The 27,665-nt window shown below is 33.7% G+C and overlaps 2 protein-coding genes across 2 annotated transcripts; both read right to left on the bottom strand.

The window, feature by feature from the left end:
- Nucleotides 1–6,592: 6,592 nt before the first annotated feature.
- On the bottom strand, nt 6,593–7,316 carry LOC122316052 (sugar transporter ERD6-like 8). The gene is made up of 3 exons (XM_043132540.1): nt 7,157–7,316; nt 6,905–7,019; nt 6,593–6,821 (listed from the first exon to the last, which is right to left on the bottom strand). Exons 1-3 carry the CDS (start codon nt 7,208–7,210, stop codon nt 6,697–6,699), a joined length of 294 nt encoding a protein of 97 aa, XP_042988474.1. The 5' UTR covers nt 7,211–7,316; the 3' UTR covers nt 6,593–6,696.
- Nucleotides 7,317–7,942: 626 nt separating this feature from the next.
- LOC122315432 (sugar transporter ERD6-like 15) lies at nt 7,943–11,455 on the bottom strand. The gene is made up of 8 exons (XM_043131310.1): nt 11,360–11,455; nt 10,702–10,767; nt 10,531–10,596; nt 9,367–9,406; nt 9,136–9,200; nt 8,372–8,458; nt 8,108–8,192; nt 7,943–8,010 (listed from the first exon to the last, which is right to left on the bottom strand). Exons 1-8 carry the CDS (start codon nt 11,453–11,455, stop codon nt 7,943–7,945), a joined length of 573 nt encoding a protein of 190 aa, XP_042987244.1.
- Nucleotides 11,456–27,665: the final 16,210 nt, after the last annotated feature.

Here is a 27,665-nt window from a genome sequence, read left to right as displayed (position 1 = left end):
TTTAAAATTTAAATTAGTATTATTTTTAATAAAATTTATTTTTTGATTAATCACAATAAATTAATACACATATTAATACATAAGTATGTTTCAAACTAGATTTTTTCACAATATATATGTGGTGAGTGGAAATCGGTGTGTTTTCAAATCAAGTTAGCTTCTAAACTCGGATAGATGAGATTATAAGAAAGTGATTGATACAAATTAACAACTTATTAATTTATTGGCAACTTTACCCTAATAATTTCGAAGATAATAGTGTAGTTTGATTCGACTATTTTCTGTTTGATGGTTAATGGGGTATGGTCAGGCAGAGGGTTTTGTCTTTCTGAGTTTGGTGAGATATCTTATCCTGCTTTGAGTTGTTGAAAAAATTAGAATTGATTTTGATGTTTAGTTGAGTTGAAATAAAAGATAAAAGTTATAATAAAATATTATTATAATATTAATTTTTAATATTATTATTATTTTAAAATTTAAAAAAATTAAATTATTTATTATATTTTATGTTAAAAATTAAGAAAATTATAATAATTAAATAAGATGAGTTGAATAATCAAACGCAACTTAAATATGTCAGAAAAGTATCGTTTTGAGAGTTTTGAATAATTTATTTAAATAAATACTATTTATTTATTAAAAAAATTCTTTAATTATTATTTAAAAAATAAATAAATCTATTAAAACCAGGATTCCCTTCTCTCTAACCTCAAATGGTGGGCTAGTGTTTAAGTAGTGAATAAGGTTGATAATGCGCGTAAATCACGGTTTATATCATATGAAATGCGATATTTTAGATATTAGTAAAATTTTTTATTTAAAATAAGATGAAATAATTTATAAAAAAATATATATTTAGATAATGAGATATTTTTAATTTTTTAAATTAGAAAAAAATGTGTGGGTCCCGTTATTTTATAAAGAACCGATTCGTATACTATTTACGTACTGATTATGTACTGTTTATATAAGTTTTGCACTATTTACATACTGTTCATATCAGTTTTATACTATTTATTATTAATTTTCACTATTTATTACTTTTTATTTAAGTAAATATTTTTAAAATTTAAAAATAAAATATAAAGCATTTATATAGGAAAAATTATAAGATGTTAGGTATCCGGTAATCAAACCTTGCCGTGTTGGTGGTCAAGGTTTTATTATTTTCCTTACAACTTGAGATGCGACTAATATTATATTTAATTAATGTTTGTTCATCACGTGGAAACTGATTCTGCCTTCTTAATTTAATTAGTTTAATTAATGTTTCTATATATATAGTCATTCTTTTTCTCTTAATTAATTTTTTTAAAATAGGTGAATCAAATTAAATAATTTTAATAAAAAATAATATATCTACTAATATATATATATAATATAGTACTCCTAGGAAAGTCGCCCAAATAACATCAAGATGAATATATAATGTTTTTGTTTTTTTGTTTTTTTGTTTTTTATCAGCACACAATCTGAACTGTAATGATGATAGTTGCATGCATTGCATTAATTTTCTACTCCAACTCCCAGCCGCCAATTAATATATATTTATGATCGGTCCCTCCCATCCATTGGAATCCCATGCATGCAAGAAACCCCTCACCAATATATTTGAAATTCTGTATATATATTGGTGTAACATGAATTAATTATACCCTCACCAATATATTTGAAATTCTGTCAAGATTAACGTTTATATAATTCACGTGGAAGGTGGAGAAATATTGTTGTTTTCTGAATTTATAGTGATATAAAGATAGACCAAACTTTTCATTAAATGAAAACTATGTATAGCATTATTTTTATAAATAAAAAAACTATTCATAAAAGAAAAGAAAATGAATGGTTATATATTAAAGAAATATATATATATATATATATATATAAAGAAATATATATATATATCTTCTATATATAAAAAGTGTGTATGAAACGGAAAATCTTGTTTTAACGGTTTTTCTTGTTTTTCCGTTAAAGTTAACACCGTTTGTTTTAACGGTTTGGCACATAAAATGAAGACATAAATGTTGAGAGAGATAGCATTCAATGTTGTTATATGATTTATTAATCTCAATAATTATAATACTTAATAGTTTATATAATAATAAGTAATTAAAGATTAGTTATTATATTTTTCTCTTTCTCCTTAACATATACACGTGTATTAGGTGCATAAGACGTGAATCCTTAAGTATAATATACGTATATTATACGTTTCATTAACTCAGATTATTGAGTATTCCAAATTTAAAAATCTCATATAATATATAATACAAATGTGTTTAATTAAAGTGTTTTTTTTCCCATGGTAGTAGGACGTAGCTTCCGCTAAGTCATATTTCATACGTGGGCTTGCTATGATAGGCACGTGACAAAGGCCGTGATCCTTGAGCTAATCAAGAAAGAGTAAATTCGGCCAACAATTTCAAAATATATTTTATGATTTATATATATGCTATATATAGAAAATATTATACCACAAATTTTATAAAAAGATTATGTTTTAAATTTTTGTTGTCCCTGATCGACTCAACCAACAGCAAAATAAGAATTTTAATATTGTTTCTATTGATTGTCTACAGGATGACATAAATTGATGAATTATAATACAAACATCAAACGACACATATTTTGAACTATCGTTTGTGTTAGACTTTTATTAAATTTTTCGTATACATCTTTACTAAAATTATAGATGTTATAAACATGTATTGGATTATATGATATTTTGAACTAATTTTTTTATTTTCTCCAATATGCCTTAAATTATTAAGTGACATCAATAATTTTTATAAAATATATATTATTTTTTACAAATAATCATTTCATAAAATTAGACAAACGTGCTTTGCACGTTACTCCCACCTATTATATATATATATTGATTTATGAGAGTTGTGCACAAAAGATTAGACTATCTTAGAAAAAATTGATCACGAAACGTCAAGAAATTTAAGGTTGGACATATAAACTCTAGATATATGGAATTGATGACAATATTATGGAGTTAATGTGATTATAGAGTTTTGAGGATTTTAGGTTTTAGGAAAATATAGATTTTTCTTAATATCTCAGGCTTTTAATACGAAGTATGAAATAAATTAAAAATTTATGTAAGTTAGATGTATTTAATAGGTAATCAGTCGCGTTCCGAAAATATTAGATTTACATGTATCTTCTATATATAAAAAGTGTGTATGTAACGGAAAATCTTGTTTTAACGGTTTTTCTTGTTTTTCCGTTAAAGTTAACACCGTTTGTTTTAACGGTTTGGCACATAAAATGAAGACATAAATGTTGAGAGAGATAGCATTCAATGTTGTTATATGATTTATTAATCTCAATAATTATAATACTTAATAGTTTATATAATAATAAGTAATTAAAGATTAGGTATTATATTTTTCTCTTTCTCCTTAACATATACACGTGTATTAGGTGTATAAGACGTGAATCCCTAAGTATAATATACATATATTATACGTTTCATTAACTCAGATTATTATTGAGTATTTCAAATTTAAAAATCTCATATAATATATAATACAAGTGTGTTTAATCAAAGTGTTTTTTTTTTCTCATGATAGTAGGACGTAGCTTCCGCTAAGTCATATTCTATACGTGGGCTTGCTATGATAGGCACCTGACAAATGCTGTGATCTTTGAGCTAATCAAGAAAGAGTAAATTCGGCCAATAATTTCAAAATATATTTTATGATTTATATATATGCTATATATAGAAAATATTATACCACAAATTTTATAAAAAGATTATGTTTTAACTTTATGTTGTCCCTGATCGACTCAACCAACAGCAAAATAAGATTTTAATGTTGTCTCTATTGATTGTCTACAAGATGACATAAATTGATGAATTATAATACAAACATCAAACGACACATATTTTGAACTACCGTTTGTGTTCGACTTTTATTAAATTTTTCGTATATATCTTTGCTAAAATTATAGATGTTATAAACATGTATTGGATTATATGATATTTTGAACTAATTTTTTTATTTTCTCCAATATGCCTTAAATTATTAAGTGACATCAATAATTTTTGTAAAATATATATTATTTTTTACAAATAATCATTTCATAAAATTAGACAAACGTGCTTTGCACGTTACTCTTACCTAGTATATAAAGAAATATATATATATATATATATATATATATATATATATATATATATATATATATATAAGAAGTGTAACAATAATTTACAAACTATAAATTAAAATTCCAAATTACTTAATATTTGTATATCACATATATGACCTGTAATTTTCTTTTAAACTTAAGTAACAAAAGTTTATGTCTTATGATTATAATTTAACATAGGAATGGATCGAATGGTAAGATTAACAAATCTTTCAAACTCAAAATTACTTCATATTTATTTGCATGCATTTTCAATTTTTTAAAAAAAAAATATATATATATATATATATAAGTGATTTATTTTATAATCATTTAATTAAAATAAGAATGAATGATGTACGTGGCTGAACATGTCAACTTGAAAAGTACTCATACAGGTTATTGTTAGAAAAACTTAACTCATAAATAAGTACATACTCTCTAAAACTTGCTAATATATCTGACTAGTGAGGACATTATAACTCAATGTGCAGTAAAAGTGTTGAGGGCATTATGTCAAAACCCCAAGACATGAGGCCACAGGCCATGACTTGACAAGCACCTTACCATGCCTAGACATCAGATCCGGAGCACTGTTGGCATCGCTTGATTGCCCACAGACCGAGCCATTAGAGAATACTAGGCCACGATCACTCTCAATCAGGCAGTGCACAGTCAACGCGCACGTGCAAGCGAGATTGTCACTATGCTCAATGCGCGGCTAGACTGCACGCATGCTTAGTGCATGCCCGCAGCGTGCATGCATGGGTGCGCACATAGCATGCATGCATGGCCTGTGCACAAGCACAACATCTATGCATAGCCTAGGCGCCAACGCAGCGCACGCATGCACGCCCAAGTTGCAATTGATGGTGTGGCTGCCCATAAGGCTCACGCAGGCTAGCATGTCGCTCAACGCCTTGGCCTTGGCTAGGGCCATGCTGATCAACGCCTTGGCTTTGGCCAAGGCCATGCTGGCCAACTTTGAAGCCTCACATCCTAGGCCATGCTGTTCAACGTCCATGCCCCATTAGCCTGAGCCATGCAGATCAACACTCAGGCCCTACTGGCCTGGGCAGTGCAGCAGTCTGCCATGCTCAAGCCCACCATGGTCCAACCTAGCGACTCACCAATGACGCCCAACCTACACAACCTAGGCCACACATGTAGGGACCAGAGATTAGCCAGGGCCAGCCCAGTAGGCCAACTTGAAGACCCACGCACACCAGCAAGCAGCCCATGCCGTGGGCTCATCCAGGCCACCCATGGCCCACCGACGGCATGATGCCTCAACCAAGAGACATGGATCCAGCAACCAATATTTCCTTTGTAAACATGTTATTTGCATTCTAGTATAAATAGGGCACTAAGCCATTAGTATGTTTTTTTTATCTTTGAACATCTGGTCGAATTTGGCTTGTAAGCCTTGTATGCACATTGGTGCTTTGTCACTTAGGCTCCATTTGGTGCAATCGGTGAATCCCAAAGGAGACGGCTCACCCTGTGTAATTCGTGAATCAGGGTAACCTATGGTTTTCTTTGTTTTCCCTTATGTTAATGCATTGTCGAGGTATTTCAGCATTGTGGTTTGTGTTTATTGCATTACATTCGCCTTTGCTTGTTGATCATTTTGCACTACTCGAGTGGGGCATCACATAAGGTAGCCACAAGTTGTCATTGAAGGGCATTTGGCCTGCACTAGGCTTCCATAGTTGAATCTAGAGCAAGGTTAAGGACAAGCTTGACGGTTATTGCCCATCACCCAAGCCACACGCCCAGCCTTAGCCACCTGTCCAACCATAACCGTTTTCCTATTTTGTAGGGATTAACCACCCACACCATAAAACCAATTAACCATCTACTCGGCCAATCCACAAAACCTCCCATAGCCACGTGTGCTTCACCATTAGGGGACACGTGTGCTTGATTCGGTCAGTTCAGCCACTTAACTGCCTTATCTCACTCAACCGCTTTAGCCCACTCAGCCGCTGCACATGCATGTACATCCACTAGAATTGAACCCACCATCATCATTTGAACACTCATACAGGTTCAGCCAACACCATTCATAGCCATCACAGCCAAGCAAGTGGCAGATCACGTCAGTTATCAAGGCATAAGAAGGGACGCAACAACTTGGTGTCTACGGTCTTGACCGAAGACCTTATCACATTATAGACTAGCACAAAAGGTTTTTTAGTGCACCTTTGTGGTATTAGTACCGATAATGTTGCACGAGTCTTCTTTCTCTCCCAAGTAAGTCCTTGCAGACCGTATATGATTTTTGTGCACCCCTTGAGAGTAATGTAATACCAACCACCTTAGAGGTTTGCATGATAACTATGGCAAAGTTTGAATAAATAAGTACGACTTAATTTAAATATAAAAATCTTGCTTGCCATTACTCGATCGAGCATCAAATGAAAATAAAATTCCATAGCAGCTGAAAGCGCTATATGCATGTTGAATTCATAAGCAGAAGTTCATGATTACGTTATAAAATCTTTGAATAACTTTTTATCAATTTTCATGGCCCTTGATGAATGTTTCTCATTGCATAATACGAGTTAGCGATGCATGTATTTCTTCCAATGTTCGCCCTTTAGTCTCCGGCACTAGTTTTGCGATGAAAACAACCCCAAAACCACATATGCCTGCATATATGAAAAATGTTCCTAAAAAAAAGCAATATTCCCCATAAGAACTGTGCATGACACACTGGAATTAAGACAGAAGTGATCAAGAGTCAAGCATTCACCTGCTGGGCTCCAGGAGAATGAATAGTTAAAAGTGTATGAAACCACCCAAGAACAAAGCCAATTCACCATATTGCAAAGGGTTCCAGCTGAACCCTTTACATTTATTGGAAGTATATGAAGAATAGAACAAACCATTAACAAGAACAAAAAGAGATAGAACATTAACAGAACATAATATATATATATATATATGTATGTATATATATATATATAGATATATATATATATATTATGTTATAACATAATCCAACCTCTGACACCACAATCCATGGTATTTCAACCATGCCAAATGCGTAAGATACCATGTATACCTGGTGAAAACAGAGTGGTACTTTCACTTTCTTGCCGAATTCTCTGGTACTGATTGAATGAAAGAAGAGATATTGAAAAAATGATAGATTGAAATGTTGTTTGTCAAATAAATTTGCATACCAAAACCCCTATTAGGGCCAAAATGCGACTTGCTTCTTTCCACGAGTCAAGATCCTGATTATGGTCATATATATATATATATATATGTTCAAAACATACAATAGTTTTCTATCTTCAATCAACATATATGTAACGCTCTAATAGAAGGCTCCAACCGTATGACATATATTTTAAAAGAACTAATCAACGATATAATTGGAACCCCATTAAAACTTTATAAAGAGCAAAGACTTTTTATTCTTAAACAATATAAGATCTCATACACCACCTATCCTCACTTATCATATGAAGTATCACGACATATAACTTCAAATTTATATACCTGCAAGAAGTAGGATAATCCGGTGAGGAAATAGGCTAAGCATTGCCCAGTTGCAGAAGCCTGCATTAACATATTTGCAGATTAGTCAAAATTCTTTGGCCAACTACGTTGAAAACTGAAAGAGATTTATATGTCTAATCTAACCATCAATAGCATTCGTCTGCCAAATTTATCTATCAGTGCTGCAATCAAAACAAATGAAAGAATCTGCAGAGAAAATTAATGTCATCTCCATTTTTTGTGAAACTCACCAAACGGATCAATCCAACTATTTAAACTAAAACTAAAAGGATCCTATAAGATCTACCTGAAGAACAGCAACCAGGATAAACCCCAATGTACTAGAGATACCTGTCACAAACAAACAAAAAAACAACTTTGATATGGGAGAATGAGTTTTGCTCTTTTTCTTAATATTCTAAGAGCTGGTAATGTCAATGTTTTTTACCAGCTGAATAAAAAATTTCACTCATATAAAACAGAAATCCATATAGGCCTCCTGATGCTTGCACTACCATCAGCCCAACTCCAATCTGTAAAATATTTGGAGTCATATCCATTGACTAAACAAATAATGGTAGTACAGATTAAAGGAGAAACATATATATATGTATAGAGAGAGAGAGAGAGAGAGAGAGAGAGAGAGAGAGAGAGAGAGAGAGAGAGAGAGAGAGAGAGAGAGAGAGAGAATTGACTAATAAATGCTGCTCACAATGACTATATGAAGATATTTTCGCCGAAACAAGTTGAGGACATTGTCGTCGGAGTTCTGTTGAAGACGCTGGTTTTCGATAAAATCCTATAAAACAGTAATAACCTGGCATGCATCAACTGATCAATGCGATAATACCATGAATATAAAAGATCGAGTTTCAGTATCATGTACAAGTGAAGAATCAAGAGTCAACAAAGCTTTAGGAACATTTTTTAATAAATGAATAATATGTTTTATATATTTGTTGCATCCTCAAATTCTCTTTTTTTATCTATCTATATTAGTTTGTGAGTTTACTTGAGATTTTTAGTTGGCTAAAGCATTTCTCTAAGCTTAAATATGAGAGCAGCTTGTACCATTTGACTGTTATAAGTATTGGAGTTTCACATGAAAAACTATTTTAAAAAAATGAGACGCGCTTGGATTGGAGACACCTCTAGCTAGTTGTTGAAGAGATACCATTATTGATGAGAATTAAGACACCATTTGGTATTAACAAAAAAAAAAAAAAAAGACTCATGTTTCAGGAATACCTAATTTAGCTCGATGGTTCACCCAAGGGCCTGCATTTCATATTAATTGATTACATTGTAATTTTTTTTGTTTTTTGATTTTTGTTTTTGTTTTTTTTTTGATGTTGCAGTTGCCTTGTTTTGTTTTCATAAATATTTAAAACCTCAAGAACTCTAAATCATCTAATTTACTGATCAATTAAATTAAAAATATTGTAAAAAATAATCCCAATAATTAATTAAACTCACCAACCATCTTGGAGACTCTGGAATGAAAAATAGAGCAAGGAGCAGTAACAGACTCGGAATACAACCTGATCAAGATCAACATGAAATTAAGTACATATTGTTCCAAGCTATTTTTTATGGATTCCAAGCTATTTTTTATGGATCAAGTATATATTGCCATCAACTGTAAGTACGAAAGGCAAATTAAGAAATCTACCGATTATGGCCAAAGAAGCCAGGTGACGAAAGAACCGACTAAAAACGTGAAAGAAGCACCATAACCAGTCATTGACTGCACATCACTCAATCATTGAACATTCATTAATATATCCCACAAAAGAAAGAGACATCAAAATATTATTATTGCAATAAATAAAAAGTAATAGAAAAACTCTTTATACATCGCTTGAGGTAAGCGCTATGTAAACAGTTGCTGATGTGGCAAAATATCTGTAACTCACCGTTTTCAAGATGATAGTCCTTTGAAGTCTCCCTCCATCCTCAGTTTCTATTCTCCCCATTTTCATCTTTCATTTAAGAGCTCTGTTCCCTTGAGGTCTCCCTTCCTCCTCTCTCTCTCCTTCCCTTGGTCACAAACGCTAGCCATTTCACAGATCAATATTTTTTTTTAGCTCTGTTTTCGTGGGATTGGGAAATGGTTCATGGGTATGTGATTTCGTGGGATTGTTTTTGATGCAGCAATTTTGTGCAGCAGATCAATATTCTAATTTTACAGAGTAAGACACATACTTTTTTTTTTTTTTTGTGAGCTGTGAAATGGGATGTTTGAGTTTTGAAGGAAAATGAATGGGAGAGATGGGACAATTGAGGAAGAAGAGAGAATGGAGGGAAGAAAAGGATTTGAGGACAGTGAAGGAAGGAAATCGAGCATGGTTGGGTGAAGAAGATGAAGATGGAGCATGCTGTGGGGAAGATGAAGAAATGGGTCTGAAAAATGAAAGACGAAGAAATGGGTCTGAAAGGTCAAGCTCTCAAAAGTCTACTTTTTTTTTTTTATCCTTTGATAAAAGCTTTGCCACGTTCGCACCGTTTACATGCCGCTTACTTAGCGGCGTTTGTACGTAGTAGGATTGAAAGTAATATTAGATACGAATCTAGATCATGCAAATAATTTGGTGTAAAGGTTTTTTTTAAAAAAAATGCGAAAAGTAGAACTCATATTTTTCCAATGCCTTTCATGCCTTAGACTTACACGTACTATATATAAGAAAAATACTCAATTATTACCAGTTATTTTTTGTATAAATAACTATTTTCTGTTAAAACAGACTTATTTTGTAAAAAATAAGTAGTAATAACTGAGCAATTTTCATGTAATGGTGTATGGGATTTATAAACCTTTATATTTTCACAAATTATTTTTCATATATGTATATAATTGTATAAATTAAATACCTGACTGATTGACATTAGTAGTCCTCTTACATTCTTTGGAGTTATTTCTGCAAGATATACAGGTCCCTGTAATTGACATGAGTGTGGGATGTCATTAATTAATCAATATAACAATCATTTATATATTTAAGTATTAAGAAAAACCAAAAACTTGCAACAACATTTACGTACCACAAAACTAGCCAGCCCAAACCCAATTCCCAGCGACAGTCTTCCAAGGTCGAGCAACCAAGCGCCCTTCAATTCACAAAGCATTTGATCAACTGCAGTACATTATGAATTGGAAGGAAGTACAAGTAATTGAAAACGAGAATGTACGTAAGATTCAAAGCAACAAACATCAAAATGCATGTTACGCCCAATTTGAACAGTAAAATATTTCATCTCATGATCTCATCATTACAATATAAAATATAATAAATAATTTAAGTTTTTCAAATTTTTACACAAAATATAATAAACAATTCAATTTTTTCAAATTTTAAAACAATAATAATATTAAAAAATAATATTCTAATAATATTTTATTCAACTTTTAATTTTTATTTAAAACTATCTTATCTAATCTCACTATTCTAACCGAACTTTAATTTTAGGTTTTAACATTTCTGTTCATCTATGCTGTTTTTGGCAGTAGGTACTAGTTTTGTATTATATATAATTTTACAGATAATAAAATTGGAAAGAAACATTATTTTTTTGGATAATTACATTTTCATTAATGAATGCCAACCTCTTTAATATATATATATATATATATATATATATATATATAAAAGATGAATTTTTCCTTCCAGTAAGGCTTCTGACTGTCGTTTCGAAGCATTACTTTGGAGGTAAAAACATCTTGATACCATCTTTTCTTGGTATCAGAGCCATCTTTTCGGCTCCTGGTAATTGATAGTTCGTAATTACTTCTTACCATTTCACCTATTTTGTTGTTCTACAAACCAAAGACCGAGCTCCTACTCTGTCTAGTTATTCCCAGACCTGTCAAGAGACCTACTGTCCTGTAAGACCCGTTGCTAGGTGAGCGTAGGGCATCTGGATGCCAGGGTGAGATTAGTTTTGAGAGTACCTGAGACTTCTGAGGTGTGAGGCACTGTTTTGTTTAAGAACAAAATAAGTAAAATGCATAGATCTAATTCAACTATTAGTTCCAGTTCCAGGATTGAACCTCCCGATATCATGAATGAGGAAGATTTCTCAGTTGAAGAAACTGATTCTTCTGTTAACTGGAATCAATGGACGATTCCACGTATTCAACCCAGTTCTATTTACCAAACAAGTTGGTTTAAGTCTAATCTTAGTTTTAATTCAGAATTCAAAGTTAAAACTGTTGAACAAACTTGTGAAGTCTCCAATGTTCAAGAAAAATATCATCTTTTCACTAAGAAATCCATACAGGAATTCTTGTCAAAAGGTTATAAGTTTCTTCATATTGGATCTGTCCAGATCGCTATTAAACCTTTAACAAGATTAGGAATTAATGCTTCTATTCTTTTATGCTTAAGAGATGCTAGACATAATCAGTTTGAAACTAGCATTCTTGGTATGATTCAATCTTCTTTGTTCAATGGTCCTGTTTACTTTGATTGCTTTCCTGACTTACCACTTGCTTTGAATGATCCAAATATTCTAAAAGCTTTAACTTTAAACATTGCTACCTCTGGTTATGATATGGTCAAAGGAAGCAAACCCATTGCTGTTATTTACCGAATTTATTACAGGGTTTTAAAATCAACTTTAAATCCCAAAACTGTTCTAAAATCTACAGGAGGAAAAACTTTGTTAATCCAAAGTTCTACCCCTGATGCTAACGTAAAGGTTCCAACAATGATTCATTGGAAAGATATTTCTCTTCCTAATGAATGGATCCTAAACCAAGAAGTTCCACCTGCTCCCATCTTAACTGCCAAACTTGATATTGATTATATTCAACAATATTTAGATGGTACTGTCAAAATTAGCTTTGAACATACTCCGGCGACAAGTTTCAGACGAAACTCTTTTGCTGGATCTAGATCTTCTTTTAATCCTGCAGCAGAAGACTGTGAAAGAAGAGATCAAAATCTCAATATCTTTCTTACGGATTCTGCAAAAGCTGCTCAACCTGTTTTAAATAATTCTGATTTAAAAATGAAAGGGCTCTCTACGTCCTCTCAAATTACCTCTGCCTTTTATTCAGCCAAAGATGTTGAAACATCTAAAGGCAAGTCCATAAAGGAAGAAGCTAATAAGGATGATGAAGATGCTTCAACATTGTCTCCTACAGCTTCAGATATGGCTGCTTCCATTGCTCCTTTACCTAGTCAGCTTAATGTCATTAATAGAAATTATTTTGAAATAGATCTAATTTCTTTGTTCAAAGATTACAATTCAAAAGAAAACCGTGATAAGAGAAAAACTTATCATGCGACTTTTTCTGATCTTGAAAAATCACGTGTTAAACGCAAATGGAAAGAAGAGATGAATACCAAACAAAAACATATTCTCTTCTTTGATTTCCTTGAAAATTACTATGTTTCTAAAAATAGTTTGAATGTTTTACAAACTGATTTCGTCAAGGAAGAAGGAAGGACTACTGTTAAGTCCAGTCACCCTCCTTCAGAGGCAATTATTATTTCCCATTTAGGTGTTGATTTAACTGCTTCACCTTTTAAAGCACCTAATGCTGAGTCCAATGATCGTGAAACTAACACAGTTTTGTCTGAAACTAAGAAAATTATCCAACAGAATAATTTTTCTAATACTTATCTCCAAACCATAGGACAACAACTGGATAGAATCGAAGAAAAGATAGAAAATCCAATTTCTATCCAATCTTCAAAACCTGTTTCTCAGTCTATTGAAAATTCTTTGCTTATTTTACCAGAAAAAAGGCCAATCTTTGATCTCAAAACCAAACAAGCCTGAACCCTTGATCAAATTAATCAAATGCTTCAAAAAATTAAGACTGAAAAATCCTCCTCTAGTAAACCAGAAAAATCCTCAAATGCTTTGACCAACAAAGAGGAAGAAGATGGTTTTATTCAAACTACAGATGAAGCCTCATCCGAAAGTGATTCTTCAACTGTACGAAACATTGATTTACTCGAAAAGAATTTCCAACTTGCTGGTCTTGAATCTAAACCCAATCCAATGAGCTTTACAAGAAATTGGTATTCAAAACCTACCCCCCCTGATTTACAATTCGAAGAAAAGATCTTCCAATCCCAATCCTCTTATTCAGCTGATAAAACTTACGAATGGAATATTGATGGAATGTCTGAACAGGAAATACTAAATACCATGAGTAAAATGTCTTTAGTTGCAAATGCTTACATTAATAATAATATTAGAGAACCTGATATTGTTGTTATCTTAACCACTTTACTGGAATGATCCGTAACTGGTGGGATAAACACCTTTTTCCGGAGACCAGAGAAGCAATCCAACATGCCGTCAAAAAAGATGACAATGGACTTCCTGTTTTTGATCTTGCTATTAACTCTACTCCTTTTGATGGTGTTAATACTTTAATCTATACTATTATTAAGCATTTTATTGGTACTCCTTCGAATATTACAAATCGTGTTTCTGATTATTTAAATAATCTGCGATGCCGTCAGATGTCTGACTACAGATGGTATCAAGATGTTTTTACCTCCAGAGTAATGCTTCGAAACGACAGTCAGAAGCCTTACTGGAAGGAAAAATTCATCGATGGTTTACCCCATCTTTTTGCTCTCAAAGTCAAGGATGAACTTACTGATATTTCAGGATTTCTTAATTACGATAATCTCACTTATGGTGATATTTTCAGTGTAATTAAGAAACTTGGTATTAGTATGTGTAATGATCAACGTATGCTTCGTCAACAATTGAAAAATAGTAAGAAAGCCAAATACGAAATGGGAACATTTTGTGAACAATATGGTCTTCCTCCTATTGCTCCTTCTAGACGAAAGCCCAAACAGTTTAAACAGTTTTCCAAACCTCGTGGTGGTTACAAGAGAAAACCCCGTGATGATTTTTACAAAAAATCTCCTAACAAGAAATCCTTTCCTAAAAAGAAGAATTTCCAAAATGCTTCAAAAGGAAAATGTTTTAATTGTGGGAAGAAGGGACATTTTGCTGATAAATGTACCCAGAAACCTAACAAGTTCAAAAATAAGCTTAATGCGTTGAATATTAGTGTCATTGATCAAGAAGAGTTATTCCAACTCATGGAAATGAAAGCTTCTTCCTCTGACATGAGTGAATTCAATTCTAGTGATTCAGAACATCACTCAGAAACTGGATCTTCTGATTCTCCCATTATCAAGCTTGGTTGTAACTGCACTGACTCTTGTTGCAAACCTACAGGAAAAACAATTAATGTTTTATCCAAAGGTGAAGAATAAGAAAATCTTTTATTAACTATGATTTCACAAATTCAGGATCCAGAGCTTAAACAAGAATACCTTCTTAAGCTCAAAAAGACACTGACTCATCCTGAGTCAGAGCCTTCTAAACAAAGGATCAATTTTCAAGAAACTTTAGAAAGGTTTCAAAAGAAAAAACCTAAAGAAGTTTCCACCCAAGATTTACAAAATGAAGTAAATCTAGTCAAAAAAGAGATTATTGAACTCAAGACTGAGGTCAATAAACTCAAAGATTCAAACTCTGCTTTACAGCAAGAGCTTTTATGTATTAAAATTGATAAACAGTTTGATCATAACATCCCTTCTGACGATGAGCAACCTTCTAGTTCTGAGAAAAATGAAGAGAAATCTTCAGAAAATCAGATTGCTTTAATTCGCCATTCCATTCCACCTAAATGGTTTTCACGAGTTAACATTGTCATTGCTCATGATTTCAAATTCTCTGTTATTGCTATGATTGATTCCGGATCGGATATGAATTGTATCCAAGAAGGATTAGTTCCCAGTAGATATTATGAAAAATCTACTGAAAAGCTATCAGCGGCAAACGGCTCTAGAATGAAGATCAATTATGAGCTAAGCAATGCTCATGTTTGCCAAGATAATGTTTGCTTTAAAATCCCTTCTGTTCTTGTCCGAAATATGTCTGATAAAGTCATATTAGGAATTCCTTTTATCTCTATTTTATATCCTTTTATTTCTGACAAAGATGGAATCACTACTGATCCTTTTGGACAGAAAGTGAAATTTACCTTTGCTTCAAAAGTCGAAATCGACACTGATAAGAGCTTAAAATCCTTGCTTTTAGCAAAAAACCAACATTTGAATTCCCTTCAACAGGAAATCAAATATAAAAAGATCTCTGAACATTTGTCTAATCCTCTGCTTCAATCAAAAATTGCTGATTTTAATCAGAGATTAATCTCTGAAGTTTGTTCTGATCTTCCCAATGCTTTTTGGCATAGGAAAAAACATGTTGTTTCCCTTCCTTATGTTAAGGATTTCTCTGAGAAAAACATTCCCACTAAAGCTCGCCCTATTCAGATGAATAGTGAAACTTTAGAATTCTGTAAACAAGAAATCAAAGATTTGCTTGCTAAAAACATTATTAGACCTAGTAAATCTCCTTGGTCATGTGCTGCTTTCTATGTCCAGAAAAATGCAGAAATAGAGAGAGGTACTCCTCGTTTGGTCATTAATTACAAGCCTCTGAACAAAGTCTTAGAGTGGATCAGGTATCCCATCCCCAATAAAAATGACTTAATTCAGAGATTGAGTGATGCAGTAGTTTTCTCCAAATTTGACCTTAAGTCAGGATTTTGGCAAATTCATATCTGTGAGTCAGATAGATACAAAACCGCCTTCACTACTCCCCTTGGTCACTACGAGTGGAACGTGATGCCCTTTGGTCTAAAAAATGCCCCTAGTGAATTCTAAAATATCATGAATGACATTTTCAATGCCTTCACCCATTTTACCATTGTTTACATTGATGATGTTCTCATATTCTCCAAATCCATTGATGAACACTGGAAACATTTGCAATCGTTTCTTGATATCATCAGATTAAATGGTCTTGTTGTTTCTGCAAAGAAAATTAATTTGTTTCAAACCAAGATTCGTTTCCTTGGTTATGATATTTCAGAAAGCAAAATTAGACCCATCAATCGGGCTATAGAATTTGCTGACAAATTTCCTGATATCATCATTGATAAAAATCAGTTACAAAGATTCCTTGGTTCTCTCAATTATGTCGCTGAATTCTATCAAAACATGAGAAAACAATGTAAACCATTGTTTGATCGTTTGCATACTAATCCTCCTGTTTGGACAAATGTTCATACCAATCTCATTAAACAAATCAAGGCATATGTCAAGACTCTTCCATGCCTTGGTATTCCTACTCCTGATTCATTCAAAATAGTAGAAACAGATGCCTCAGACATTGGTTATGGTGGCATTCTGAGACAAAAAGTTTCACCAGATTCTTCTGAACAGATTGTTCGTTTCCATTCTGGAGTCTGGAACCCTGCACAGCATAATTATAGCACTATTAAAAAAGAAATACTTGCTATAGTATTATGCATATCAAAATTTCAAAGTGATTTATTAAACAAAAAATTTCTGCTACGCATTGACTGCATGAGTGCTAAATATGTATTAGAACAGGATGTTCAAAACATTGCATCTAAACATATTTTCGCCAGATGGCAAGCTATTTTAAGTGTTTTTGACTTTGATATTGAGTATATTAAAGGCTCTGATACCAAGAAAAGATGGTTTTCAAAAAATTAAGACTGAAAAATCCTCACTGCGATAAGCTGGCAGTGCCGATGATGGATGCCAAGAACAGCGGAATAAGATGAAGAGAATGAGGAACAAAAGATTAGCACGGTGATAAATAACAAGAATTAAACGTGAGCAATAATTGATTGCAGAAAAGAAATAATGAAAATATAAACAAATAAATAATAAACAAATAAATAAATAGCAAGAATTAAACGTGAGCAGATATTTTGGGCGTCTCAGACTGCCAATGCATGAAATGCAGTACTGAAATATAAATATGATTGCAGAAAATAAATAATGAAAATATAAGCAAGTACTGAATATAAACAAGTTTATTAAAATAAACAAGTTTAAACAAGATTACAGAAGAATATCTGGAGAGGTTAGGGATGAAGAAGAAGAGAAGGAAGGTGAGGGAGAGGAGAGGCTCTGGGCGTAGTACCTAGAGTCGAGGGAGAAGCTCTAAAAGAAGTTGTATGGTTTTATTCAAACTACAGATGAAGCCTCATCCGAAAAGATGAGGCTTCTGACTGTCGAAAAGATGAATTTTTCCTTACTTTAATATATATATATATATATATATATATATATATATATAAAAGAGGTCGACGTGCATCTTATAGTACGTACTACAAAAAGTCACAATTTTACACAATGAATTTCTCAAAAATATAAAAGTTTTAAAGATGTTGTGCCCATGAATTGTTAAAATATGACTGTTAAAATTATGTCACGACAATTTTTTTATTTATCTTAATATATAGTTAGATATTAAATGATCAGTAATAATGTATATTGTAATTAAACATGTATCTAAAATTTGAGTTATTTTATTTTCAAATCAATGTAAAGAATATACTATCCACATTACTTATATATATATATGATAAGATTTAAATTTTAAAATTTTTATTTCAAATCAAATTAATTATAATACAGAAATTGTTTACTCTTATCCATTGACTTATAGATAAAAGTTTTCTTAAAATTTAGACATCACGTGCGAGCATGCACGTTATGATTTCGTTTTCACTTGTTTCTGATCCAATAATGTTTACTTCTAATGTCTTATGACCAAATCGAGTAGTAGATGCCTATGACATCAATAAAGGAAAAAAAGTTTAAAGAGAATTAGGAATGCAACTACCCCTTGCGAGTCCTCTCCTTTTAAGGGTGAAGTTTTCTCTCTAGTTCCTATTGGACTTAGAGTATTGTCTCTCGGACACCATGTCTATAGAGGGAAGGGGAATGAAGGATGAGATTGCTAAATTATGTGAGGGCTTAACACTCACTGGGGAAGAAAGGCAAGAAGTGTTTGTTGGCAAGGAACACCTGTTCCTATCTACCGAGAGAGTCAAGAGATGCCTAGTTGCATTAGTGGTCTCAGACAAAGAGATTAACAAAGAAACTTTTCGTGCGACCATGCTAAAAATATGGCATGTAGAGGGACACTCAGAGAGGTTGGGTGGAATAGGTTCTTTGTCGAGTTTCATTTGAAGGAAGACAAGAACTCTATCTTACAGGGTAGACCCTAGTCTTTTGATAAGTTCTTGATCTGCCTCCAAGAGTGTGATGGTTTAGTAGCTCCTCGAGATATCTAGTTTACTACTAAGCCTTTTTGCGTTTAGTTTCATGATATTCCTTTTGTAGGAATGACCAAGAAGGTGGGGGAACTACTTGGGGCTACAATAGGAGAGGTGTTGTTGTTTGATACAAAAGGTTGTGGAATAAGTTGGGACAAGTTTTTACATGTGAAAGTTTTGTTAGATTTGTCCAAATCATTGCCCCAAGGGAGATTTTTGATGTTGGGGAGAAAAGACTATGGATTCCTCTCAAGTATGAGAGACTTCCTAATTTTTGCTTCCAGTTTGGCCTTATCTAACACCTGAACCAGAGGTGCCAAAAGAGGGGAAATCGGAGGCTCATTGAGGATGGCCTGCATGAGTAGTATGGCCCTTGGTTGAGGGTGAGTCCCCCATTCAAAACCTCCTCATTCAAATGAGCCGATCTAGCTCCAAACAGGGGGGAAGTGTCAAAGGGTGTAAATAGGGTAGTGCAGGAGGACATTGCCCAAAAAGAAAAGGAGCGAGTAGCAAGTACAGACACAAAAGAAGGCAGGCAAGCCTCTGGTTCTTTGGATCTTACCAAGCTGTCAAGATCCTCAAATAGATCATGAAACGATTGAGTCAGAAAGCGTGCAAGTTGACCTTTCACTTCTGTGCCTTTCCATTGTAGGGCCTGCTTTTAACTTTATAGCCTCAAAGGAAAGGGAGGGTTATCTCCATTCCTTAAATGTGGGGAGGGTGGAAAAGACATCTAAGGCCAAAATGCCAGTAGACAAGATGGAGGCCACGCCAACAAGCTCATTAGGGGTATTGCCACGTATTCGGTTCAAAAGTCTTTCTTACCAAGAGGTTGCACCAAGTCCTTGTCAAAAGAGAACAGAAGAGCTAGGGACTTGAAGGAGAAGGTGGGTGATAAGCTTCCTTTAACATGTGCTAAAACAAGACCTATATGTGACATAGAGGATTACCCGGGACACTTTAGGAAAACAAAACAACAAAAAACTAGTGGAAGGTTCAGTAAGAAAGGATTAGCAGATGCTACAATGCAGCCCTACCATACTAAATGAATATCTTGTGTTGGAACTGTTGAGAGTTTGGAAACCATCAAACAGTTTGTGATCTTTACCTATTGGTGAAAGAAAAGTCTCCCAGTATTGTTATTCTTATTGAAACTAAATGCGAAAGACAAAAAATAAAATAAAATAAAATAAAAAGCCAACCACTATAAATTAAGATTTGAACACAATTTTGTAGTTAACAATTTGGGGAGAAGTGGTGGTTTGGCAGTGATGTGGATAGATATTATTGTAGCATAACTTGTCAATTATTCCCAAAGCCATATATCCTTAGAGATGAAAGTGAAGGATTGGGATCACAAGTGGCTTTTGACTGGCTTTTATTTCAATCATTTTTTATATATATTTAAATACTTTTAAAAAATTAAAAAAATCAATTTACTAATAATTATTTTCTTAATTATTAAATAAAAAATAAAAAATTCAATCGGTCACTTTTATCGATAAAATTTATCAGTTTAAATAGTATTTTCCATCTAAATATAGATCTATATAACCGTAACAATCGCACGTAAATAACTGTTGAGCATTATGCGGGTTCTAATAGGCTCGTTATTAATTATATACAATATTGGGGTCCCATTAATTAATTAAAACTAGAAGGAGAGATATTTCTATTTATATTTAAAAATTTTTGAAGAGCACGTGAGAGTTATAAGTTTGTATTTAGGAAAATAAAGTACCAAGAGCAAAAAATTACTGCAATGAAAGGATAACAAAGATTTTAAAAAGGGAGTCAAAGAATGCTTAAATTTATCAGGAGAGAACCGGATGGGGTTAGTAATACACACCAGCCGGATGTGGAACGTTTTATGCTGATCTGCCTATTGACTTGGGGTGTGGACCGATACAAATTGTTGCGGCCAGCCTAACCTGGGCTGTAGTCATGCTCGTGACATTGCTCTATATGAAGTTGGACTAAAAAACAATTAAAACAAAGTTTTTTAAGATTGCAAGCTCTAGGGTTAAGGAATGGTGGTTGATATATAATTAGTGACCATACCCTAGTAATTCAAATTATTGTCATGTTTGAGTACTAGTGATATTTGAGCAGGTCGAGGTTTTATGGTTTGCCTAATTAATTAATTTGCAGGCGTCATATACATCACTGGCTGAGTCTGGAATCATAGCTGATTTGGGTCTCACTATGACAGAGGTACGTAAATATCATAATAATATTAATGTTGGATGAAAAATTAATTCTATTGCCTAAAATCTTTAATTATGATATTTATATAACTATTTTAGAATTAGTTTTATAACCAATTAATATTAGTGTTTCTTCCTTTATAAAAGATATTAATTTTTTTTATTTAAATTTCAAGTTGTACGTACAATACTGTTTACGCCAATCGTGCAACTTACATATCATTAATCAGAACTCATTTACACACACAATATATATATATATATATATATATATATATATATATATATATATATATATATATAACTTTATTACTTATTATTCTCACACACCACATTTTTTTTTTTTAGTTTTATTATTCTTAAACTAATTAAATTCTTCTACCAATTATCCATAAACCACACATTTGATAAGAGAAGAAAAAAAATATGATGTGTGGTGTATGAGAATGATAGATAAAATTTTTCTTATTATATATATACAGTCCTAGAATGTATAAACTTGGTCATTCATTTTCTTTTTTAAAAAAAGAAAATTTTGAGACTTTGATCTACAATAAAAAAATAATTTTTTCATGATAAATATATTTTGTTCAAAAAGAGTGTACTAGATTTAACAATTTTTAAAACTATATCTAATATTACTCTATGTGGACGGTGTGTTTTTTATGATTAGAGAATTGGCCAATGCCAGTGACTCATCAAATTATAGCCAAGAGTGTCAATATTGGTCTACATTGGAGTAGCCAATGCTAGCTTGAGCTTTGGGCTACAGTATTTTCAGCCATTATTTGTCTGCTAAACATTATTTTATTGATTAAAATATTCACCAATGTATTTATTGGATAATTAAGCTGAGAAAAAATAATTAGTAAATAATAATTTTAAGTAAAAATTAATTTTAACTTTAACAAAAAATTTTAATTTTAATAAAATTTTAGACTTAGCCATCGCGAATACTTAATGTATTTGTTTCCAATTAATAAAGGCATGACGAGAGTAGTAGTTACTGTTGTTATACAGCTGATGACTTTCTTTAATTAATTAATTCCCCTCGAGTGCTCATATATCGCATGGATGTGTGGCGCATGCAGTACTCGGTTTCTGGTTCAATAATGACAGCTGGAGCAATGATTGGAGCCGTAATAAGTGGGAGGATGGCAGATTTCATAAATAATTCTATATATATAAAAATCTTCTCATAAAATTTTTATTTTTATTTTGTCGCAGACACTATAGGTTTTGGACATATTCTACATCGTAGGCTGGCTTGCCATTATTTTCACTGAGGTTTCGGAATCTATTCCTTTTTTTTTTTTGAAACAATAATGACTGATCTCATTAAAATCAATGAACTAAAGTAAGAATATAAAAGGAGAGTTCTCCAGTTAAATAACCTCTTCAATAAGGAGTAAAGCATCTCAAGCTAGGACATAAGCCACATTTTTTAAACTTTTAGGTACATAAATAATAGACCATTGAGGTACTTTCCTTAGAATGAGTTTAATATCCCTAATCATCAACCCTGTAGAGGACCAATTCTCTTAAGAGTTCTTGACAGCATTGACCACCACTTAGAAACCCCTTCCAGAAGCACTTTAGACAATTCCAATTCATTATATGGCAATGAAGCTTTTAGTAGAGCAAAGGTTTCCCCTAGCTGAGGGTCTAGAAAGAGGTCAAGGGAAGATCTAAGAGTAGCAAAAACCTTACATCCTAGTCCTTGATCACAACCCCAATGCCAACCTTACAATTAATCTTGTTAATGGCAACATTTCAATTGACCTTGTAATGACCCTGAGGAGGAGCTGTCCACTGCTAAACTGAAATGTTGTCCTCCCTTGGCATGGACCTTGCAACCTGGTTAGCAGCTTGGAAATCAGAAATAAGTAGATGAGCTTGCGAGATCAAAGCATTTCGAGAGGTGAACACCTCTTCAAAGGCAAAACAATTCCTTCCTTTCCATAGATGGTGAGCTATCACAGCAAACAGTTTTAGGTCCTCCCAAAGCAAAGTGGAAAACAACTACATGAGAAGGTCCAAGAATGAGAAAACCCCCATAGAGCTCTTTTGCAATTTTCTTGAGCAAGAGCCCTGTACATCCTGGGCTGCCCTGCAGTTCCATAGAAAATGAGCCACTGTTTCAGGATCCCCATAGCAGATGGGCAGTTGGGAGAGTCTACTACTCTTCTCTTGAATATGTTTAATTTAGAAGGAAGGGCCTCGTGGCTAGCTTTCCATAGGAAGACTTTGATTGCATTTAGAACCTTCAATTTTCATAGTTTAGACCATAGGTCTGCACTAGGATTAATACTCGAGGATTGGCCCATTGTGCTGTTAATGAGGTCAACTTCTAGATGATAGGCACTCTTTATAGAGAGTTTGCCATCAGAGGTACATCTCCATTTGAGCTTGTCTGGACTATTGATTAGACTAAGGGGCATCCTGTTGATCATCTCATATTCAGAATCAGCAAATAGCTCTTTCAGTAAGGAGTGGTTTCATTGTTGAGTATTGGTATCTATAAGGTCCTTAACTAAAGCATCTTTGTCTAGCATACTCACAGGAGATTGAATGCTGAATGAAGAAGCCTTTGGTATACATTTGTGCTTCCATATTTTGACTAACTCCCCATTACCTATTTTCCAAATCAGGCCCTCACTCAAGACTTATTGAGCTACCAAGAAGTTTTTCCATAGGAAGGATCCATTATAGCCAGCTTTTGCAGTTAAGAACTCAGACTTTGGAAAAATACTTAGCCTTCATAACTCTTGGTGCTAGAGAATGAGGATTGCTTGGATCACTGACTTTAGGAGAGTCTCTTTTCCTACCTGGGACAGGAATTTCATTTTTCAATTGCACACTTTGCTTTTAATCTTGTAAAGGATGGAGTTGAAAGGCTTAGTGCATGTTTGGAATTGTGGTGGGAAATATAACTTATAACTTTAGGACTTATAACTTATAACTTAAGTAATAAGTTATACTATTAATTTGGTAACCATATGTTTAAAACATTTTCAAATATATTACGTTTGTTTATAAACAAATTTAAAAAGTACTTTTTAAGGGAGAAATTACAATTATTTGAATTTTTAAAAATTATGAGCATATCCTTAAAAGTTTGAAAGTTGTAATTGTCTTAAAGTTGTACGGTTATTTTCGTCCATTGACAGTCTTTTTAAAATTTGAATTACATTTCGCATTATCTGAAAAAGCACATTTGAGAAAAAGCATCAAAATCTCAAATGTACTTTTTAGCTTATTTGAGATTAAAATGTTTTAATATGTAACATCTAAACGACTTAATTTTTTCATTAAAGAGCTTTTAAGAATATTTAAATACTTTTTAAGACTTATAACGCAATCTCAAATAGACCCTTAGACTTGTGTCTACCCACATATGATGGTAAACCTAAATAGGTCTCATAAGAGTTGGAAGTCCTCACTCCAATGGTAGCGAATAAAATATATTTTACTTCTGATATGGTATTACTCCTAAAGAAGATGGAGGTTTTTTCTTTATTTAACCCCTGACTAGAGACGTGCTTATAGGTTTCAAGAAGCTTGTAGAGTTTGCTCCACCCTAATAAATTTGCTTTGCAGAAAGGGAGGTTATCATCTGCAAAAAATAAGTAGTTAATACTAAGTGAACCTCTAGACAATAGAGTGCCTAAGATATAACCAAGGAACTTAGCATGATTAAGAATTGAGCTGAGGGCTTGAGCACACAAAAGGAAAAAGACAAGGGGTGAGAGGATCCCTTTATTTGATTCCTCTAGAAGGATGGAACTTCTATTGAGGGGCACCATTTATGAGAAGAGCATAGTTTACTGAGGAAATACACTGCATGATCAGAGAGACCCATCTGCTGCATGACAACTTCTAAAAAGTCTCACTCAACTAGATCATATGTCTTGCTTATATCCAATTTTAGAGACATACAGCCTTCCTTTGTTCCTTGCATTCTAGTCTTCATGGTGTGAAGAGCCTCATAAGCCACAATGACATTATCCGAGATTAGTCTACTAGGAATAAATACACTTTGAGTTGGAGAAATTATCACATCCTTTTTAGCTTGTTTGCTAGGATTTTGGCAATGACCTTGTAGGACACATTGCAAAGACTAATGGGGTGAAATTTAATAACTAGTTTAGGGTTTTGTTTCTTGGGAATGAGAGTGATGTAGGTTTCATTCAACACTTTAAGCCTTGACCTAGAAGACAACACATCTTTCACTGCACTCACTAGATCTTTACCAACTGTATCTCAATGGTCTTGGTAAAAAATAGCAGGGAACCCATTAGGCCTTGGGAAGCTAAGAGGACTCATTTCAAAGGCAGCATGTTTAATCTCTTCAGTTGTGAAATCAAAGGGTAGCTGGCCTTTCATTTCAATAGTCACTACTTTCCTCAGGTGAATTATATTGTCTTTGATCCCTTGAGGTTGAGAAGAGGTAAAGAGGTCAATGTAAAGGCCTGAAACAAGTCACCAACTTCCTTAGGCTATGAGGCTAGCACCCCATCATCTCTAGAAATACTTCGAATTAAGTTGGACTTCTTCCTTTGGCTAGCACAACAATGAAATATCACTCAATCAACACTCCTCTAGAGCTTTCCTGAAACGTTTCATTTGTCTATAAGGTCTTAGAGCAACACCAACTTTTTCATCTTGAGATGTAATCTCATTGAAATCCCTCATACATAGCCAATGTACTTGATCATTTGGGGTTATCTACCTAAAAAGGTTCCAGTTTTCCATCCTTTTGGCAACCAAGGGGTTACCATAAAAGCCAGTCAAGAGCCACTTGTGATCCCAACCCTTCACTTGCATCTCCAAGGATATATGGCTCTGGGAATAATTGACAAGTTTTGCTACAATAACATCTATCCATATCACTGCCAAACCACCACTCCTCCCCAAACTATCTACTACAAAACTGTGTTCAAATCTCAATTTATTGCATATGGGTTCCTTTTTTGGTCTTTTGCATTTAGTTTCAATAAGAATAAACAACATTGGGAGACTTTTCTTTCACCAACAGGATGAAGCTCACAAACTGTCCGAGGGTTTCACCAGTTTTTTGTTGTTTTGTTTTCATAAAGTGTCCTGGGTGATCCTCTATGTCACATGTAGGTCTTTTTTTAGCACATGTTTATAGAAGCTTATCACTCACCTTCTACTTCAAGTCCCTAGCTCTTTTCTTCAATTTTGACAAGGATTTGGTGCAACCTCTTGGTTAGGAAGACTTTTGAACTGAATACGTGATAGTACCCCCTAATGAGCTTGTTGGTGTTGCCTCCATCTTGTCAGCTGTCATTTTTTCCTCAGATGCCTTTTCCACCCTCCCCACATTTAAGGAATGGAGACAACCCTCCTTTTCCTTCGAGGTTGTAAAGTTAAAAGTGGGCCCTACAGAGGAAAGACCTTGAAGTGAAAGGTCAACTTGCATGCTTTTTGACTCAGCCGTTTCATGCTCCATTTGAGGATTCGACAGCTTGGCAAGATCCAAAGAACCAAAGGCTTGCTTGCCTTCTTCCATGTCTATAGCTGCTACTGGCTCATTTCCTTTTTGGGCAATGTCCTCTTGTACTGCCCTAACTGCACCCTTTGACACTTCTCGCATGTTAGGAGCTGGACCAATCCCTTCCATGGCTCATTTGAATGAGAAGGTTTTGAATGGGGGATTCACCCTCAACCAAGGGCTATACTGCTCATGCATGCCATCCGTCATGAGTCTCTAATTTGCCCTCTTCTGGCACCTCTGGTTCAGGTGTTGGATAAGGCCACACTAGAAGCAAAAACTAGGGAGTCTCTCATACTCGATAGGAATCCATAGTCTTTTCTCCCCAAGCATAAAAAATCTCCCTCTGGGCAGTGCTTTGGACAACTCTAACAAAACTTTCACACGTAAAAATTTGCCTCAATTTGTTCCATAACCTTCTGTATCAACCAACAACACCTCTCCTGTTGTAGCCCCAAGTTGTTGCCCTACCTTCTTGGTCATTCCTACAAAAGGAATATCATAAAACTAAACTCAGAAAAGCTCAATAGTAAACTGGATATCTCGAGGAGCTCCTAAACCATCACACTCTTGTAGCCAAATCAAGAACTTTTCAAAAGACCATGGTCTACGCTGCAAGAAAGAGTCCTTGTTTTCCTTCGAATGAAACTCGACCAAAAACCTATTCCAACCAACCTCTCTAAGTAGAATACGTCTCTCTGCATGCCATAGTTTTAGCATGGTGGCACGAAAGGCTCCTTGGTTAATCTATCTGTCTAAGACCACCAGCCCAATTAGGCATTTCTTGACTCTCTCAGTAGATAGGAACAAGTCTTCCTTGCCAACAACCACTTCTTGCCTTTCTTCCTCAGCGAGTTAAGCCTTCACATAATTTAGTAATCTCATTCTCTCTGCCCCTTCCCTCTACAGACGTGGTGTCCGGGAGACAATGCTCTAAGTCCACTAGGAACTAGAGAGAAAACCTCGCCCTTCCAAGGAGAGAACCCGTAATGGGTAGTTGCATTCCTACTTCTCTTTTTACTCTTTTTCCTTTATTGATGTCATAGGCGACTACTACTCAATTTGGTTATAAGATATTGGCAGTAAAGATTATTGGATCAAACAAGTGAAATAACGTGCAAGCAATGTCTAA

Source organism: Carya illinoinensis, chromosome 7 (assembly GCF_018687715.1).
Source record: "Carya illinoinensis cultivar Pawnee chromosome 7, C.illinoinensisPawnee_v1, whole genome shotgun sequence".
NCBI lineage: Eukaryota > Viridiplantae > Streptophyta > Magnoliopsida > Fagales > Juglandaceae > Carya > Carya illinoinensis.
Note: the sequence above shows the minus strand (reverse complement) of the source record. Positions and strands in the feature narration are given on the sequence as shown.